Consider the following 20,765-nt stretch of genomic DNA (forward strand, 5'->3'; position numbering starts at 1 on the left):
TTCTTTAATTCTTAGAGATTTATATTTGCTATGCACAATAGCGATAGTGTTCCAATGACCTAATGTAGGTCTGTAGTTTGGTTAGCTAAATGAAGAAAAAATTATCTAAAGCTGGAAGAACAATTTTTATATTTTTTTTTAATTCATTTTGTAGTTAAACTCAAGGTGATTCTGTACTGTTTGTATGTAGTCTGTCCTCCCATGTTCCCGCTCCTTGTGCTTCATGAATTTGATTCTAGGAATGCAAAAGACTCAGATGTAAGCAGAAACACCTGTTCCTTACTGATGTCTGTTCGGATATTCCCACTGCATGTGCTGACTTTATCCTCTGTTTTCTGCAAGAAAAAGTACACTTTACTTAAAAATTTAAAAATTTCACTCTGAAGTCAAAGAATAAAAGCATCTGGTGAAAATATTTTCTTAGAATCAGCTACTCTTCTTTTTTGATGGTGCTTTAGTGTACAAGGAGCAAGTCAGAAATAGATGGAAAAGGGGAGCGACTGGTTAGCCTTTCAAAATGAAATCTCTCATTCACTCTTGACGTGTGGCATGGTTTAGTCTTACTTCTCTCTGGTTTTTATCGTGTCACAGGTGCATCAATGTGAGTTAGTTTGTCCATGAGCACTAAATGGAGCTTAAATGGCGTGACTGGTTTTTGGATTTGGAAGCATATCAGAAGTTGTTCATTCTTATATTTTGGTTAATCAAAATGTTAATCACCTGATAGTTGTTAATGAAAAATTTCCTCAGTGTATTTTTTCTCATCCTGGAGCATCTCCCTATGTGCGCTTATGGGTTTGAGGTAGGCAATTGATGAGATAGAGCTTTGTCATATGGAGCATTTTTCAAAAGGATGTATATATTATAAATTCTTTATTTGATGCTCTGTGATGACTTCATATTTGTCACTAGATAAGCTAAGCCTGAGAAGTGATAAAGTTAATTTTTGAGTGAAAAAGGGAGTGTCAGATTGCTCTTGGATTTGATTTAATGCAGTCTTGGCAATGTGTATATATGAGTACAGAAGCAGTAGAATTTCCTTAGGTACCACAAATACTACAGCTGTATTATACAGAGCTCTGTCTGGGCTCATATAGCCTGCCTTAAGCAGGGTTAATTAGGCTAAGCAGAGTGTCATTGCCATGGCTACCCTATGTCTGGTACAGGAATTCTTTCTCAGAATCATGTGTTAAGGGCTTGGAATGGACCTAAAAGATCATCTAACCCCGACTCCTCCTGTCATGGGCAGGGACACTTCCCACTAGACCAGTTTGTTCAAGGCCTTAACTGACCTGGCTTTGAACGCTGCTGGGGTCAGGGCATCCAAAACCTCCTTGGACAACCTGTTCTGGTGTCTCAGTACCTCACACTAAAGAATTTCTTCTAATACCTAACCCAGATTTCCCCTCTTTCAGTTTATGCCCGCTGCTCTTTGTCCCATCACTACAGTTCCTGACAAAGAACCCCTCTTTGGCTTCCCTGTAGGCCCCCTTCTGGTACTGGAAGGTTGCTGTGAGTTCTCCATGCAGCCTTCTCTTCTTCAGGCTGACCAGCCCCAATTTTCTCAGCCTCTCTTTGGAGGGGAGGTGCTCCAGTCCTCTTATCAACTTCACAGCCTCCTCTGGACTTGCTCCAACAGTTCCATGTCCTTCTCCTATTGGGGACACCAGAACTGTACACAGCACTCCAGGTGGGGTCTCACAAGAGCAGGGTAGAGGGGAAAGGTCCCCTCCCTCAACCTACTGCCCAGACCCCTTTGGCTGCAGCCCAGGACACATTTGCCAGCTCATGTTGAGTTTTTCATCAACCATGGCCCCCAAGTCTTTGTCCTCAGGGACTTTGTCTCAGTCCCTTCTCTGCCCAGCCTGTGGATGTGCCTGGGTTTGCCACAATCCAGCCACAGGACCTTGCGCTCACTGTATTGAACTTCAAGAGGTTTGCATTGACCCACCTGTCCAGCCTGTCCAGGTGCCTCTGGATGGCATCCTGTCCCTCCAGTGTGTCAGCTGCGCCACACAGCCTGGTGTCACCAGTGAACTTGCGCAGGGTGCAGTCAAGCTCCAGAATGAGCTTGAAACTAAACTGTGCAGTGTACACACACTTGCTGTTCCAAACATGATGCTACACCATTAACTGTACCACTTCCTTGATGCCTACTTGATGTCAGGGGTTTTGATTAGAGACCAAAAATACCAGTGATTGAACTGAGATGATTGTGTCAATTCCTCTTGTTGAAGGTCTTTAAATTGTTTGTCCATAGGTACTTCAAATGAAAGCATTCCTCAAACTGCCACACAACCAGCCATTTCTCCACCACCAAAGCCTACCATCTCTAGAATTGTTCCCTCAGCGTATCTATTAAATCCATCACCAAGAAGTTCAGGAAATGTTGCAACAAAAATGCCTAGCCCTGTCGCAGCAGTGAAAAGGACATCTTCTCCCCATAAAGAAGAGTCTCCTAAGAAAATTAAAATTGAAGAGGTATTTGAGATTTTCAGATCATACCATAGCAATGTTCAAAACTTTGAATATTCATTTCACCCAGAGGGCTGATTCTCATATTCCAAGTTTCAGAAATTTCTTATTCTGATTGCATTGCTGCTTGATGTTTTCAGCTTGCCAAGGTGTTAGTATTTTTATTTTGTTGGTATTCATCACATGACACATGTACTGCATTAGCACAAATGTTTAGAATCTAGATTCTTATCTTAAAAGTAATTATTTTGGTAAGCCTGTAATATGCTAAGTCTTACAACTAATTCTGTCCTTTTAAACACTTTGACCTTATTTTCTTGTTGATTTTTTTAAAATACAATTTTATGATTTGTAATAGTTTCTGTGTTTGCTTTTCAGCAGGATGAAATAAGTGAAGATACTAGCTGTATAGATTTGAATGAACATGAAAAAATGGAAACTAAGGTATATATGCCTAGACTGTATAATTTTGTATATATTATTTGGGAAAATTACTGTTTCTCTCTAGGAATGACGAAGAGTGTGTCTATATCTAGACTCTCCAGTAACGATTTCAAAATGATATCTTATTTTTTTAATGTTCATATCAGCATTGCTGGAGTCCATTGCCTGCTGGCATGCTAAGTTGAGCCCACATCCATAAACACATAGGATTGTCATTTCTTTGCTGGTCAGTACATGATATTAAGCATGGTGAAAAAATTAGTCATGATATTTATATTTCAGATCCTTGTTATATTAGATCAAGGATGTGTCAATATGCCATGCTTTTCCTGCATCCCAAACCTGATGTATGTTAATTAGTGGAAGAACAATTGTCCTATGTATTCTGTTTGGAGTTTGCATGTCGAGCTGAGCATCCTAAAGCCAGTCACCTTGTTCACTTTTTAGATAAATAAATTTCAAGTGATAGTAAGTAAATCTTCTGTGCAAGTGAAACTATTGTGTGAAGTTACAGCATACTGTTTGGGGACTTAGGAGATTCAGTGTGCCTCTCCAGGATCTTGTAATTAGCAGAAAATTTTTCTACCTTAGTGGTGAACAGAAAGGTTGACAGACTCTTTTTAGCCTTAGGATAGCAGCTCTCCAGTTGGAATTTTGCAGTTTTTATGGGGCACATTCTGTTGTCTCTGGAATACTCTGAAAGTTATGCTTATGCTTAAAGTTAAATGTAAGTTCTTTGGTTTATAGCTTCAGGAATTGTATCTTGTTAGGCAGTCACCTTGCAATGTCTCTGAAGTTAAGATAGGTGAGGGCAGAAATACATGTAAGCCCTTAATCCTCACTTCAAAAATAGATCCACTGGATACAGATAATTATAAAAGACATAGCTAATCCTGTTAGTTTTTATTGGCAGTCTCCTCTAAGTCTTTGTCCTTAATATTTATGGTGGAATTAAATTTCTTAAATTAACATAAACACAGGTTTTCATCCATTGAAATGCATTCCTTTTTTAGGGTGTGTTCATGGTACACTTTGAGCTAGCAGACTGTTTTTATTAAAATGAGAATGTGCCATTGTCCTGCTTTAGTCCTGTAGTCCCACTATATTACCTGCAAACCAGTCTCTGACACTCACCTATTCATTCAGAAAGCTGATTTAACCCATTAAAGCAGCAGGAAAACTTTACTGGCAGAATGGCAAAAGCTGTGGAAAAGCTGTTGAATTTTTAAACAAATTCAGTAGCTTTTCACATGATCCTCCTTGATAATACACTTTTTGTCTTTAGTGAGTTGAATGACATGTAATGTTTTGCTATAGGATTCTGTATAAAAGGTGTTAATTGGTTAAACAAGTGACAGCTGATAAGTGATGTAGCTTGTGTTGATGTCAAATCGCTGATAAGTGAAACATTCTCCAGTGTGGTGATTCCTTCCTAAAAGGAAGGGTGTGAATGCAGCAAGCATCAATGCTTGCATTTTTCTTTTGCTGAATATGCACAATGTAAATCGTTCTGGAGTGCTGGGTGTTCTATATAAGTAGCTCATTGGAAGTGGTGTAACTGTGGTGATGCTTTTGGTTTTTTATTTTCAGGAGCAAGTTGAGACAGAAGTGAATGTTAATTCTCAAACAGAAACTCTTCAGACAACTTCTCTTCAAGCTCCTCAGGTACTGTTTATAAAAGCAATGCTGCCATGTAATGTATTTATGTGCTAATCTGTGGTGAAAGAATTGAAACTGAAATGAGTCCAGATGTTAAAAATAAATGTATAATTTTAAATAGAAATCCATTTTATGGTAAGCTACTTGTTGTTACTGTCACAATTTTTGTTTTAGATGGTCATTGATCTTATTGAATGTGCATTGTAGCTTAACATGTATGGCTTGCCATACAAACTGACCGAAGCTGGATTCGCTCTTCTGAATTGTGCCTTCAAAGTAAGGGACTCAGTTTATTCCTTTGTGCTTTGGACATCACAGAATAATCCTTTCTGACAAGGAAACAAATGCTTTAAATAGCTGCTGTTCAAAGATCTCCAGGTAGAGGTTGAGGATGTCTGAAATGTAACTTCAGATTCTGATATTTGGTATGAGACAAGTTGTAAGTTTGTCACTCCTTAGCCAGCTGGTGTTAGCAGTGTAAAGTCCTTTGGAAAACAGTAAGAATTCTGTACCATTCACTTAAGTTTTTGTTTCTAGTATTGTAACAACTTTTAGAGAGCACCTCTGTTTCTTACTAGTATTTTTAAACTTAGTGCTCTGCTGATTAAAGTATCACTATCAAGCACTTTATGCACGCTTGAATCATGGAAGTATGTTTAGTGAATGTGTTGGTTGAAAATAGAAATTGTTGCAATAGTAATAATTGTATTTCTTACTGGACATTTTGAACTGTATGAGCAGTACTGAATAAAGATAGCAAAACTGTAGATGCTACATGGACTTCCTAAACTGCTTTGGGGAATTTTTTAGATCATTTAGTAAGTATACCAATTTTATTTTGTCTCTTGTTGTGGGGGATTATATAAAGCTTTGTAGCTTTTTTACAGATTGTGTGGTTGTTACTTTAGCAAAAGTAATCTGGAAACTACAAAGGATGGTGAGCCTCCTCTGTCATTTCTCAGTGTTCTTGTTGGCTTTGTTTAAAACACTGCCCATGTTGCAGAAAATAGAAACATGTCAAACTGCAGATCAGCACCAACCAGAGAGTTACTTAGGGCAGGGGTGATGTGAAGCCCAGAGCTGTTTTGTCCTGGGTCTCTGCTGCTTTGTGCACAAACACATCAGTCAGTGTTGAGTGATTTATTTTTAATAAAGCCGCAATTAAGAGTAGTCATTTTAATGCAGATTTCCCCATGTATCAAAGGTACCTTATATAAATTTTGAACATTTATAATGTAAGGAAACATTTTATGATAAATGATGTGAAGTATTGCATAATAACTGCGTTATTGGGATGGCAAATAATGTGCCACAGTGGAAGTGAAAATACTTAAAAGAAAAAAAAACACCCCAGCCTTAGAGGCATGTACAGCAAGTGAGAAATAAATGAATCTCATTGAATCTTGGGTGTGTTTCTGTCTTTTCCTTTAGTTTGTTTTAGATACAGTTTTTCTGAATGGCATTTAAGTCTTATAAGTGAGAAAAAATTGTTGAGATTATTGTCAAGGTGAAATTCTTAACACATTCATACAGTACCTTTTTAGAGTTCGTAACTTTTTTGTCATGTAAATCTGAAACAATATGAAAAATGAGAAATTTGACTGTAGAGCTTTTCAACAGTCTATAAAGTATGAAGACACACACTTTGGATTGGGAACTGTTTTTTATCACTCATCTGGAAGAGCAGAGACTTAACACTGAATTGTTAAGAGATGTTTTCAAATACTAAACATATAGATCAGATAGTTGATGTTGCTGATCAAGCATCATTATTATGTGGATGTTTTACTTTATTACAGGTTATTAATAGGGCCAGTTTTATCTGCAGCACTTGTTAATTTCTTGGGTTGTCAAAAAAAGAAAAGCACACAAAGATTATATAGAAATTTTCTTTAATAAAGATTCTCTGGGCAAAGGAAATACCTGCTTCACTCTTTATAATCTGTAATTATCTTCATATATTCCTAAAAAGTTTTCTAAATATCTTTGTTTTGAAAGCTAATGCCAATTACTACAATATTTTTCTTTTTATATTTACAAATTTAAAATACAACCAAACTTCTTTTCTTTTCAGAAAACACCCAGTACAGACCTTTCAGATATCCCTGCTCTTCCTGCAAATCCTATTCCTGTTATCAAGAATTCAATAAAATTGAGATTGAACCGGTAAAAACCACCTCAGGGGTCCATAAACAGTATCTGCCAACTCAACCTGTTGTCTTCTAATGCTAGAAAAAAAGGAGAACGGAGGGTGCAAGACTAGAACATAATCGCAAATGGATTTAGGTATATGTTGTGCACTTCCCTTTCTGGACTAAAGTCGCCGCTTGATTGGAAGTCCAGGTTAGTATGTGAAGCCAGGAGTACAATTAATGTGTTAGCAACAGTTACATTAAATATTTCGAAGGATTACTGCCTTTAAAAACATGAACACTATTTGTAGCCATATTTGACATTCTGATTGAATTTGTTTGATGCATTGTTTCAAAATTGAGATAAAACTGGCATAAGAATCCCTTAAATGCACTTTTATGTACTTTTTTATTGGAGTATGACTAATTTTAGATCTTTAGCTGATAAAATTTCATTTTATTGAAGAGTCTCTTCAATAGTAGTAATTTGCAAATTGGATGACATTCTATGATATACTATACATTGAAAGCAAAGTGTATAGTATAGTTAGTTCAACTGCCATCAAGCAGCAGTAAGTCTTTAAAATGTAATGTCAAATCTTGGGGTCATAAGACGTAAGTTGAGGAAGTAATTGGGAAGTTTTGGTATTGGTGGGACATGATTAAGATGTGGTCTACTTTTATTTATAGGATTGTTTTAAGGTGCATACAAATCAGCAATCAAATAGTAAATAAACTTTCTTTTGAGCTAACTGAACTCCTTATTCCCTTTTTTTATCCCTTTATTTCTTGGGAAAATATTTTACATTTACTCTTGGGGTTTTTTTTTCAAATTATTTTTTCTGCCTGTATGCACCATATAGAACAATAGTTATTTATACAAAATAAAAACAAGCCATGTATTCATTTGGGTTCCCCCCTGCCTCTTACCTAGTTGTAATAACCCTGTGGGCCTCTGACAAATTCAGAATTTGTCCCATGACTAAAGTGTTTAGGTAAATATTGTGTGCCTGTGAAATACACCACCTGTCTTGATGGCCTTTGAATCACTAAATATGATTTTTGTACACTCCATAAAGGTCCCGTATGCATTAAAAAGCTAAAAATTTTAAATAAAGGCAAAAAGATTTTTCCCTAAAAATTTTAACCTTTTTATTTTTAGATAGGTCATCACAAGTAGTTTTACATACTGAACAACACCAGATTTTTAAAAATCATATTTCTAGTAAGCACTTGACATCTAGTAAGCTCTCTTACTCCTATTTTTTGTTCTTGTAGTCCTATCAAAAAAGTAACAGCTTTTTCTTTTGAAAGAACTGAAGCTCTCATGGCAAAGAACAGTATTTGAGGAACATGAGGGATACCAACAGTAATACCAGATGTAGATAACAAACTTCATGTTACTATTACTTAAGTCTGAAATATGTGGGATGTCAAATCATACTTCCCATACTTTGATTAGCATGTTTTATGAACTCCCTTCTCCCGTTGTGCTCCATCCTATTACACATGCATCTTTCATGTTACAAGTTAAATTACTTACACTCTTCCCCTTATCCTTCTAAATTAATTCTCCAAAGTCAGAGTGTAGCTTATCTTTTACTTAGGCTGTGCAGTAACTGAAGGTTTTCTTTTTTTGCCATTTGTCTAAGATGTCTAGTATACAATATTTCTCTTTTCCTTGCCCTGTGCAGCCTGCTGTCGTCCACCCCCCAAAGAAGGTTATATCTTAACAGTTGAAGTGTACAAGCTGTCTGTGTATTTTGTGTAGCTATGGAGTTTAGATCGAAATTGCCAGGCACAAATTTAGTCTTGTCATTTTGTTTACACATCAGAAAATCTTTTTCATTTTATTAAACGTTTCATGTAACTGCACCCAAGTTTTGCCAAGCTGGAAACTTGGAACCTTTCTGTATAGTGACTTTTTAATTCTAGTTTTCATAACCTGGAGATCAGACTGTTGCTTTCGCATGATGTACGTAGTGTCTCATGACTGGAGTTTGCTTTGTTTTATAGTATCTGTACTCCTTGTATTTTTCAAGAGCTATTTTGTAAACAGATGATGTATTTCTCCATTGAAAACACAATAAAAAACAGCACAATCCCATGGTTGTCCAATTTTTCTGACTGTACTAAATTCGTTTTACTTTCTTAATTCTTACTTAGCTCTTAAATTTTCTGCAAGATATGGTGTGGCCTAAAGGAAATAGAGTAGATAATGCTTATTTAGAGAGCATTCATTTATGTTTGCAATAGGAAGTGGAAGTAACACTCAAGGATGTTGGGTTCTAGCTATTAAAGGGAAAGTTTGTGAATTGTGCAGTGTTTTGGTGGGGGCAGAGTCGACAAAAGCACAAAACATTTAAGGGCATCCATTCCATCTCTTCATCCTAAATTCTTAAAAGTGGACAAAACTAGAAGAAACATGTGCCTAAACAATTTGGGGGTACGCTCTTTTCAGCAAATGTTTGAGCTTCATTTTTTAAAAACACTGGCTGTCAGAGTTTTGGCACCTCAGGCTTTTCTTGCAAGTGCCTATTCCTTATGTCAGCAGATGGCACTATTTCTCTTCTTCTTAAGTAGTTTAAGCATGTCCTGAAATAAAAGTAAAAATTGCAGGTAGCTGTGCATCACTTGATTGATCTTGTATCAGCATGAGCCCAATCCTCCAAATGCTTGATGTGAGTAACTTTAATAAGTAGTCTACTTTTGACTAAAATTTCTTTAACTGCTAAAACCGCGGATGATTATGGTCTTCATATTATAATTGCCCTGCCTAAAACAATAAACCTTTCTGTTGTATATATTTTTCACAGCATGAATTTGTCTTGTTTAAAACATATTAATCATTTTTATTTCCTGCCCACCACATCTCCCTTTCATCACAGCTGATGGTGTTATTTATGGCTTTAATTCATTTTTTTTTTTTCTCTGACCAGTAAAAATCTGCTAGTAGATACACAAATTTCTCTTTAAAGTTTTTTAGGTACTGGCAATAGGTTTCAATAGCTTGTTTTTCTGAGTTGCCCATCATCAACCTCCTGAATTAAGTTCACTGACTCATAAGGATCTGCAAACAAGAAGCTGAAAATTACTGTTGTAGCCAAAATAATTAACATTAATAAGCCATGGTTTAACAGATGGCTTTAGACATACTGATTGGAATCAGACATTCGAGTTGATGAGTTCTAGCTAAAGTTGTGCTTCTTTGTAGATAGTATGTGTGTATGCCACTTCCTATTAAATGCACTTCTTAGTGCTTTTCTTAGTTTTGGGGGGGGTTTCTTTGTTTAGGGTTTTTCTTAAATGGCATTTTTTTTAAACTTGTAGCTACAAGTATATGGTAACTGAGTAGTAATGAATATCAGTTGTTAGTAAATACTTAATGAAAGAATGAATTTTATCAACAGTAAAAGCTGAAACAGTTCTTCAGCATCTATACTAGCCAAAAGTAATTCAGCATAGCAAGAACATACAATATTGACTCTGAGCCAGAACCTATGCTTAAATGCACTAAAAACTACTGTGATAGTTACTGAGGAAGCAGAATATGTTTATCCTCATAATAGATATTATTTAGAAGTTGTATTTGTAGAAAAGGTATTTTGCATGTTGTAGTGTTGCTGGCATCATTTATGTAAGTTCATGGAAACACTAGTCAAGAACCTTTGCTATGATCAATCTCTGCCATCATTGTGGCTGTACAATACTTACCAGATTTCATCACTTGTTATGCAAGTCTTGATGGTACAGTTAGAAATGTACATGTATTAGCTGAATACTTAGTGGGTTCACTTTTTTACAGATACAGTATTCATATTGGAAAAATGTCAGTAATACAAATCAGTAAACTGATTTTAGTTTAATAATCATAGTAATAATGAGTGTCTGTTCAGTAGAAACAAAGCATCTTGGTTTTGTTGGTAGAGGCAGATGCAGTTTGCTACATCTACAAAGTTAAACTAATAATTTGAAATACCTACAAACATCAGCTAATACTGTCACGAAAAGAATGCAGACTTTAATATGAAACTTCAGAGGGCATGTTTATGAAAAAGATAATATGGTTAACCACTGCTGGATATTCCATCTGTGTTTTGGATATTTAAATTAAGGATTTTTTAAAATGAAATTTAGGTATGTTTTTATCGTTCTAAGTAAATCCTGAAATGCTGTCTTTTGGTGACTTTTTTTCCTGCCTTCCACGCTTAATTATGAATTATATTACTAAATTAACTACATCACAGGTCCTATCAGCAAGTCTGGATATCTTAATTACCTCAGTATTTTTATTATCTCTATTCTAGTGCAATGTTTAAAATAAATTAAGAATGACAAATGTCCTACACCCTGTATTAAAGTTAAATTTAAAGGTATAGTAATGGTTGGGAAAAAATGTTTTGTGGTAAATGTAGATATTATTAAGCTTTAGTTTTGTATTAAGTTACTGTCTCTAAATAAGAGCTAGAATCCCTGAAAGTAATAGGAAAGGATAAAGAGTAAAATTATTGTTGATGTAAGGTGATAAAAGCCCCAGCTTATTAGGTAAGCTAAGCTGCATTTATTTATTTAAGGAACTGGTCAATCATTTAAACGGCTGTGGCCCACACAGATACTGGACAGCTTGCAATTGCAAATGCTGCTTTTGCTCTATCTACGAGCTAGCATTCCTGTTTTCTGTTTGTATTTGTCGAAGTCAATCACCTGAATAAGGTTACTTAAATGCCTAAACTCTACACATGTGAAACTTTTCAGTTTATCTGAGGTTATATCTGAGGTTATTTCTGTGGCTCTTGGTTCAGTTAGGGTAAAACACTGACCTAAAGCAGATAGAATTACTAAAGGAGAACGGAATGTTGGGTCAAGTTCCCTTTATTGGTCGGGCACTTCAAATGGCCTGAAGATAAAACTGGAGGCAAGGTGGGCAATCCTTGATGTTTGAGAAACAACTTCCCAATCTCCTCAAATAGAAACTTGATTCTAAGTAAACACAATAAATATGATACTTCTTGAAAGAGCATGGAAGAGTTGAGCTGCGTCGGCTGCTCCAGCATTCCCGCCCGGTGCCCTGAGCGGTGCCTCGTGCTGTGTGCTCCCGAATTCTGGCGTGCGCGCTGTCCTTGTGTGCGTTGCGAGTCTGCAGCGGAGCTGTTAATAAAGAGATTGATGATAAAGTTGTCGGGAAGAGACAGTTGGACAGGACTGCTCGCCATGAGTGACAGAGGGCACGCTCTGCCTTCACAGCTGAGAACGCTGCCCCCAGCAGAGAGCCGGCCATGCCTGGACGCTGTGCCAAGCCTGCTCAGCGCGTGGGGAGAGGAGCTGCAGCCTCTACCAAGGATTTCAATTAGATTTTGAGCCTGTGCTCTTAAAGTGACATTTCTCTTATTTAGGATCAGCGTGCCATTTTTAAAAAACTTGATGACCTCTTGAGAATAAACACAGTTTCAGCAGCAATATAAAGGCAGAAATTTTTGAGAATGATCTAAGCAATTTAAAATATTTTGTTGTCATCTGGTTCAATTAAATGAAATGGAGATTCTTCAAATTAACATTTTTTGCTTTTATGGGGAATAAATTCATTATACATGTACTCAGTCTAGGTATTAGTTTCTGTAGGAATCTCCTGCCAAGATATCATAAACTTGGTTCAACTCAGTCACACGGTTGGAATAAGAGAAGCCCAGGATGATGGATGGAAGCATTCATTGTCTCAGCCACTGTTTATCATCTGTAAGTTTTATCCATTACAATGCGAAAAACAGTGAGACTGATAAAACGTTTGATAGTTTAGGCCATCTGCTCCTACAGTATATTAGAGTTATTAGTGATTGTTCCTACTGTTTCTTACCATCACCCAGAACAGTGTGTGGATTTTCTGTTCACTAGTGATTACTAAATGTGGTATCTCATCTGGGAGTTTTTTTTCTTGTAGCATCTAGTCCTTGTAGGTAGTGTGATAAAAAGATCCTCACAGCCGGAGTCAAGGAAAATGCCTTAAAAAGCAGTTTCAGTGTTTTGCTTTTCAGTGTCTTTATGGGAGGAAGATCAGTCTTTTTGGTCTGATTGCAGTTTAAGAGGTGATAGATCATCTTCTGTGGACAGATTTTACAAATACTTTTTCCAGGATATTTCCTACAGGACATAATTTCTTCTTTTTTTAATAGTTTGCTAATTAATTAATAGATTCATTGTTTGTGTATTCTTTCTCAAACGACGAAATACTAAGAAAAGAGCTGCTCCTGTTCAATGAGCCTTTGACTTCAATAGGGTTGAAATCATATTTATAGTAATTGCTATGAATAAAAAGTGTTCAATTAATTTAGAAGTATTTTTCTAGTAGTTAGTGTAGGCACAAAGTACTTTTTCCCATTTACAAAATTTTTCATCATGACTTAGGCTACTTAAGAAAAGGGGCAAATTTTGTTCCATGAAAATGCAGGCTTAATATTGGAGAATCTCAAGTCTGTAAATTAATTGACCTAAGAAGACTCCTTTTAAATTTTTTTTTTTAATGTAGGGATATAAGCTAGCACACTTGCATTTATGTTTGTTCGAAGATGTAGGAATTGCTTGATAGCCTCAACAGTGGTTTCTCTGAATAGGAGCTGTGTAGCCAGAAGCACACCAGATGTTGTGTCTTTGCAGATAAAGCCAAAATGCAAGTTTGATCTAGCACTGTTAGGATTTTTTTTAAAGCTTAAAGAATGCTTTTATTTTTGATTTACTATAATCTGTGTTTTTAAAAATGTATGGAAGTCACACTTTGAGTTGTTATAATCACCATAGTGTGATGATTTTTCCTTTCTGGCCTGTTAGATTTTCAAGGGTAATCTGAGCATTCATTAGGGAAATACGCTTCTAGGTCTGTTTAAAATAGAGATGTCTTTAGCTTTTCTTATTATTTAGTGTTCCAGTATCACAAACTTTATTTTCAGCATCCACTGTTATGTGTCAAATTGAATGAAACGTGCCTTACCTGACAACATCAAGAACTTAAAAAGAATTGTAGGAATGAATTGTCCATTCTTGTGCATTTCATCAACATTATGTGTCATCGGTGTGTTTGTTCTTCAGCTGTAACACCTCATTTTGATGCTTCCACTTACGACATAATTTTAGTGGTTTATGTCCTTCAAAATTAAAAGGGACATGTGCATATTATTTTAAAGGTGAAACAATTTTTACTGTGTAAGAAGTATTATATATCAACAAACACACAAATCCCAACAATAACTCATCACTGTGGTAGTTCAAAGCAGTTTGTTTGAAAGGTTGGCTCACAGTAAAGCCAAACCTAAATTCTGATCCTGACTTGGGTATGTGTGACCTTGGCAGGGCTGGTGACTCCTTGTTTCAACCTTTTTTATATTAGAAATGAGATTAGAGGTTATCAGACATTTCACAAAGACTGACTGTTAGCATTTGAGAATGTCTTGGGATTTTCATATAGTAGATACTTTGTTCCATTGGATTCTCCTGTAGACATGAATCATACACAACTTGAAGCTCATACACTAGTTTTCCAATCTTTGTTTTGTCATGGATATATCAGCTTTATATCCTGCTGTAAATTAGTTCTAAGGAACATGAAGGAGGAGAGGTTCCTGTGCATGGTATTAGAGCAGTCTTCCAATAGAGGAAAGCAACAGAATTGGGCAACTGGGTGCTGTTTTCATTTGATGATACACTACATCCTATTTTGCCTTTCAAAAAAAAAAAATTAATATAAACACAGCCACATTAGTTGTTGTCTTTGGAAGACTGGCTTCTCATGTTCAACTTATGAATTTATCTGGTTGTCCAAGCTCTAGTTTTTTCACATGGAAGTATATGTCTGAAAATTGGAGAAGGCATTGTTGTATGAGTGTTCACTGTTTGTATTGCACCACAATGGTAATGTAAACAGTTTTATTTTTTTTTTTAAGGAGCACTTTAATTTTGAAATGTGGTTACATAGGAAATACAAAAAGAACCTACCATTTCTATTTTCCTGTTAATTAAAAAGAAGAAAAAGAAAACCCACATGTGTTCTAATGTGTGTCAGAGCAGCAGAAGGCACTGCTTTACTCCACCACTGTGCAGCAGCACTACTTGGTTTATATAGATGTTAGCCTAAGCAAAGACTGGCAGTTCAAATCCACCACATTTTAAGGGTTAGCCTGTGCAACACCATGGAAGAAAATCTGGAAGTAACACAGGGATTCTTCTGTCATTTTGACAACTAGGTGTAGGCTGGCTGACTTAACCCAGAAACAAGTGTCAGTCCTCCTATACTGGTAAATAGGGTGTGCCCTATGGTGACACATTTTACCTCAGATCTTCTGAACACCTTCCAATTTTTGGTTGTTTGCTTTCAGCACTCTTCTTACTAGTCCTGGTATTTTGAAATAACTCCTCCTACTTTATTCTACCTGGGGGACTGAACTGAGGCTGCAAAGACTAAACCTAGTGGGAGTTATTTTAATCTCTGCTCTGCTGAACGATTGCCACATCTTTTTTCTTATTATCCTAGCCTCTCTCAGTAAGAGACACCACAAAGTATCCAAAGCTTGGCCTCTTTAGGTGTATTTTTGTGAGAGAGTTTAAGACAGCACTTGCTCTTCCCACATGTGCATGTTTAGAACCTTTGTTTCTGGGAGACAGGTTGCAATTAAAACCTATGAGTACAAAAGATGGGCTTGGCTCTGGAGTCAATGGCAGGGGATATGCCATGAATTGAGCAAGTCCATCTTCAGCTGGCCTGGTCCTGCCTGGAATAGGACACTGTTGCAATATCTTAGATCTCTTCTGTGAACAATTTTAAACTAAAACTGCTTATCACCAGGTTAGGAGAAAAATTATGAAAATGGTGTTGGCTGATGGGGGTGCAGTCAGCTGAGGGAGAGAGTTTACTTGGGATCTTGGATTTATTTCTAAATCCTTAGGGAAGAGGTTAATAGCAGTGACCTAGATGCTATAGCATTAGGATCCTTGGGGAAAGGGGAGTTTCTTATTTATTTAAGCACTGGTTATATGCCTGCAGATATTACATTCAAGCTCTTCTTCATAAAACAGTCAAGTGATGATGCTTCTCAGTGTCCATTGATCAAAAAATTACAGTATATAAAAATATTAAATCAAACTCCATGTATGTGCTGCTAACTGCCACTGGGAATTTTTCTACAGAGTACAGAAACACTCTGGAGAAAGGACTTCTTTTGTGTTGGAGTTGAAATATAATATATGTCTTCCCAAGTGTTCTTTTACAGCTTTCTAACTGTTTTCAGATCTCCAAACTGGTGGCTGGTTCTGTACACAGTGGAACATGTGTGAGACTTTATTTAAACAGCCGTGTATATTCCACTGATAAACTAGAAACTGAAATATGAACAATACTGATAGGAGAAGCCGTTTGTCCAATTGACTCTCTTGGCACCTATCCATTTTTTTCTCATTGACTTTAAAATATTTTGGACCTTTCATCTGATGATCTCAAAGCTTTTTGCAAACATTAATTAAGCCTGTTGATGCCCCTGTGAGCTAAATAAATACAATAGGTGTGGTTTAGATGGGTAAATGAAGATACAGAGTAGTTGTTTTGTGCAAGGTCGCCTGCTAATTCAGCAGTGGAGTGAGGGGTGGATGCTGTCTGCCTGACTCCCCTTTGCAATTGCTAGGGTTAAATCAGATTCTCCCAGATAAATGCAAACAACAGCCAGACTTCACACAGAGAAAGACAGATACAGAACCTTAATTGCAATTTGTATTCTGACATTGACCAGAGCTTTTCTACATTACTAAATTGTTCCTAATCTTCGCAAAAACGATTATCACTAGCCCAGTGAAAGAATTAAATAGTAATAAAAAATTAGTCACAACTCAAAACTGTAGTTCTCTGTGTTTAATATTTCCTGTTTTTACCTGATATCTCTTAAGGCACGTAAAACATGTCCCTTCATGACTTGCTCCTCTGCATCCAAGAAGAGGCTATCCAATCCTTTAAAAACATTACGTATCAAGAATGGGACTAGCAGGAATATGAAAGAGGGATGAGGAAGTAAACAAAAATGGAGATAGATCTCAGAGGGCCTTAAGCTTAGTACTTGCAATGAATTTGTTTCTCATCAGAACTTTTTTAGAACTACATTGTCACCTGAATACAGAAAGCATGTACCTACTTTTGCTGCTAGTTCAAAAAATGCAGAAATCTGATTTGCAGTTTACAGTATGTGCAAACACTGCATGTACAAAGTGGTACAGCATGTGAGAGCATTCCCTTCACACAGGACACTGCTCTTGCCTTGAGCAGGCTGACTTTATTTCTCATAGTTCTTTTAGTGCATGAAATGTCCCTTTTGGGATGTGTCAGACTTGTAGCCTCTGGTTTGATTCTTCTTCCTATTAGAAGAATAGTTAATGCTGCTAGTTAATTCAGTGATAACTTAATTCATCAATAAATTTTTTGCTTTCTGCATCAATAAGAACTAATGAAGAGTGTCCTACCTCTGCTGCTGTTTTTCTGAAGAGATCATTGTAGCTGCTGTGCTGCTAAACTCGCACCTTGCAGTGCAGACTGCAGAGGGAGATCTCCAAGCAGTTACAAATTTGCTTCTGCAGGAAGATTCATACTTTGTATGCAGTGTACTGGTCCCGGAATAAACACCTCCAATTGTTCTGATACCTGCTGAAAATGGCAAAACATTTGGCAACAAGTGTTTTGTAGGCTGCTGCAAGGCCTTGGGAGACAAAGGTAAATGTGTGAACACAGCTCAATTTAACAAGTTTTGTTCTCCAGTCAATGATTCTCTTGCTTTTAGTTCTGCCTATTCCTGGTGCAGGAATAGGGACATAGCTTTAGTCTGGAGTTGGGAAGTGGAAGAAAGACTATTACTTCTTGAAGAACTGATCACAGATCCAGTTCTGTCTTCATATAATTTTATTGAAGGTTTGATTAGGAAATTTGTTGTAATATTATACACATGCTTATTTTATTATAGCTGCATTGTGTCTGTTGTTACTTTTCAGTTTCTTCAAACACTTGGCAAAGTATATCGATTGATAGGCTGTGAAACGCAGCTATTTCTGGTGTGGCAATCAAACAGTATATCAAGTGCAGTGCAGTAATGATGGAAAGCTATTAGGTCAATAACATCCTGTGCAAACTCAGCCTGATTTGACCTTGCAGTACCTTGCTTAACTCAGAAGTGCACATGAAAATTATTGTGGTGGCCTTGTTTAGTCAGGAAAAGAATTAATCCTAATCAGACCCAAAAAGCACATGGTAGGAATCATCTTGCAGAGTTTAGTAAAAGGAATCAAGATTTTAACATATTTTAAACCAACTCCAGTTTGTAAGATATTGAATATCTAACTTTTTTTAACATGACCATATAATGAGTATGCATCAGTCTAATTTTAAAAATTCTGATTTGAAGTTCTAATTATCTGCACAAATATCTGTGAAATTTGTCTAATGTTTGTTGTCCATATCTCATTTAAGAACATTTTTTTTCTTAAATGCATGTTTAATCAACTGTACATTAAAGAAAAATCTCTATCAAGCTGTCTCATGTATGTTATTCTGATTTGGGGGCAAAATCTTGAGAGATGAGTTTTGCATCTGAAGTTCAAAGCACACAGATCCTGTCAGATTTGGATGGCAGACAAAGCAACTTCTTAAGATGAGCAGTTTGAACAGGCTTCCTTCTAAACCACTGAGACATGATACATGTATTTGACAAGAAAGAAATGCCAACACCTCCTGCTGGCCAGGGTACATTGTATTAGTTTGCTGAATGCTCTGGCACTTAGTGAGCTCAGAGAACCACCGGAGGGGGAAAGTGTTTGCTGACCGTGTCTGCAGCAGGGCTGCAAGGACTGGGTGATGCACATAAAGATATGGCCTGTGCTGCAAGCACTGGGTGATGCACACAAGAGATGGCCTGTGCTGCAAGGACTGGGTGATGCACATAAAGATACGGCCTGTGCTGCAAGGACTGGGTGATGCACACAAGATACAGCCTGTGCTGCAAGCACTGGGTGATGCACATAAAGATACGGCCTGTGCTGCAAGGACTGGGTGATGCACACAGATATGGCCTGTGCTGCAAGGACTGGGTGATGCACACAAGATACAGCCTGTGCTGCAAGGACTGGATGATGCACACAGATACGGCCTGTGCTGCAAGGACTGGGTGATGCACACAAGATACAGCCTGTGCTGCAAGGACTGGGTGATGCACACAAGAGATGGCCTGTGCTGCAAGCACTGGGTGATGCACACAGATACGGCCTTGCTCCGTGGAGAGCCCCAGGATGCAGCGCATCTGAGAGCTCACGGGCTCGTTTGTGTTGTGAGAGCTCCCTGCACAGCCAGGGCCGCCAGGCGCTCCCTCCTCCGTCCGTTGCATCTCATTAGCAGTCTCTCTCCGTGGAGTGTAAGGAACTCCTTTTGACCGGGGCATGTTGTTTACTTCCAAACCTGTGTACAGCTGGCATAAATCCCTCCAGGCTGTGGTCAGAGCTGGAAGCTGGCCATTTATACAGGCTGCTTCTTTGTCATGATATAGACTTAAAGAAAAGAAAGCAGGTGCCCTCCTGGCATTTTATAAAGAGTCATTCATGAATATAAGATACTGCATTTTGCATATTAGTGTGAGTGCCAATATAAACCCAGCTGTGTGCAAAATAAAGTGAAATATGTATTTCCAAAACTAGGCCACAGCTTTTCTATGGCGCAATCTGAAAGCATTTGAATCAACTTTGCATATGCATAGCCTTTTCTTTTAAAATTATATTTTTCCTTGGTTTTTTCTCCCTATTTTTTTTCACCCCTCTCTTTTCTCTCTTTCTCTCTTTCTTTCTTTTTTTTTTTTTGTTTTTTAGATGTGGTGATTTTTTAACACTTCTCCCAAGGTAATAAGACAATAGCATGAACAAAAGTGGAGGAAAACATAGGCAGATGCCACAAAATGCATACTGAATGTACACCTCTGTGACAACTTTCCATCCATTTCTCTCATTCCAACCCAGAACTCTCCTCTTGTACTGATGTGGAATTCTGTTCTTGCAGAACAGAATCTTGTTCTGTTGCAGCTGGAAAAGTGCAACTTTTTCTGAGAAGACAGACAGCCATTTTGCGTAGCATTTTGTTGTACTTTAGACCAAACTCTGCAAACCTTAAAGTTCTTGTGCTCCTTTTCAGTCCCAAAGGTTGAAAAAGTGGATTTTTAAGGTCTCTTGCATACAACTAGTAGTGGGCACCTTTCATGCTGAGGGAAGGAGAAATAAGAGGGGTTAATGTGGTGCAGGGAAAGTAGAAGAGAACCCTGTGGACTGTCATGGAGTTATCCACCATATAACATCCAATAGGCAGAAAACATCAGGAGTCATCTCCTTTGTGGGCCTGAGTGTAACTTGCCCCTTGTTGCTTCCTGTGTAGTTTCTTGCTTTTGTTGCTTTCACAGATAGTGAACTATTTTAAGAAACCTTGTGTGGAATAAAATAGATGTGTCCATTTTTTTTGGGATCAGGAAATCATTAAATTAGGGATGTCAGAGACATCAGAACTATAAATGGGCATTCTTCCTCTTGTCCCAAGCATCCCCTGCCTTCCCCTCTGCACAGTCCAGGGGCAGGAGGGGTTATTGCTGAGGAGTTGATGGGCCAGGCTGGAGTGTCTGGCTCTGAATGAAGATGAAAACGCTGTAGTTTCATCAGTGAAGGTATCCAGGTGCTGTATCAACCTGTGTACCAGGGTCACAAAGGGAATTGGTGTTGCAATGCTTCCAGGTGCTGTAATCCAGCCAGCAGATGACACTTTTTTTTTTTTTTTTTTGGTGCACTTCTCTTAAATCCCATAATGGATCCATCTGCATTCATATGCAGTTAAAAAGTCTGATCTGATGACAACTCATTTCTGTGCAGCAAATTGTGACTGACAGAGTGTGGTGGTAACAAAATGGGAGGCATTTAAAACTGGGTTTTGCACTTGTGAAATGAAGATGTGGGGGTTCAAGATGCCCTAATAGGAGAAATTAATCTATGTCTGATTGATTTTGATCTATGGTTAGC

At 37.4% G+C, this 20,765-nt stretch overlaps 1 protein-coding gene across 4 annotated transcripts in view; it reads left to right on the top strand.

The window, feature by feature from the left end:
• The window catches only part of PAPOLA (poly(A) polymerase alpha), a 44,134-nt gene extending 35,317 nt beyond the window's left edge, over nt 1-8,817 (top strand). For 2 of the 4 annotated variants that reach the window (XM_054275297.1, XM_054275295.1), the window contains exons 19-22: nt 2,261-2,481; nt 2,857-2,919; nt 4,510-4,584; nt 6,653-8,817. In XM_054275297.1, the coding sequence (XP_054131272.1) occupies nt 2,261-2,481; nt 2,857-2,919; nt 4,510-4,584; nt 6,653-6,748 (455 nt within the window). In that variant the 3' untranslated portion in view covers nt 6,749-8,817. Of the gene's footprint in view, nt 1-2,260; nt 2,482-2,853; nt 2,920-4,509; nt 4,585-6,652 lie in introns of all 4 variants that reach the window. The other 2 variants (XM_054275296.1, XM_054275294.1) reach the window with 1 other exon arrangement.
• The last annotated feature ends 11,948 nt before the right edge of the window (nt 8,818-20,765 follow it).

This window comes from Melozone crissalis, unplaced genomic scaffold, assembly GCF_028551555.1.
Source record: "Melozone crissalis strain CALT ecotype California unplaced genomic scaffold, PUWL_Pcris_2 ptg000018l_1, whole genome shotgun sequence".
NCBI lineage: Eukaryota > Metazoa > Chordata > Aves > Passeriformes > Passerellidae > Melozone > Melozone crissalis.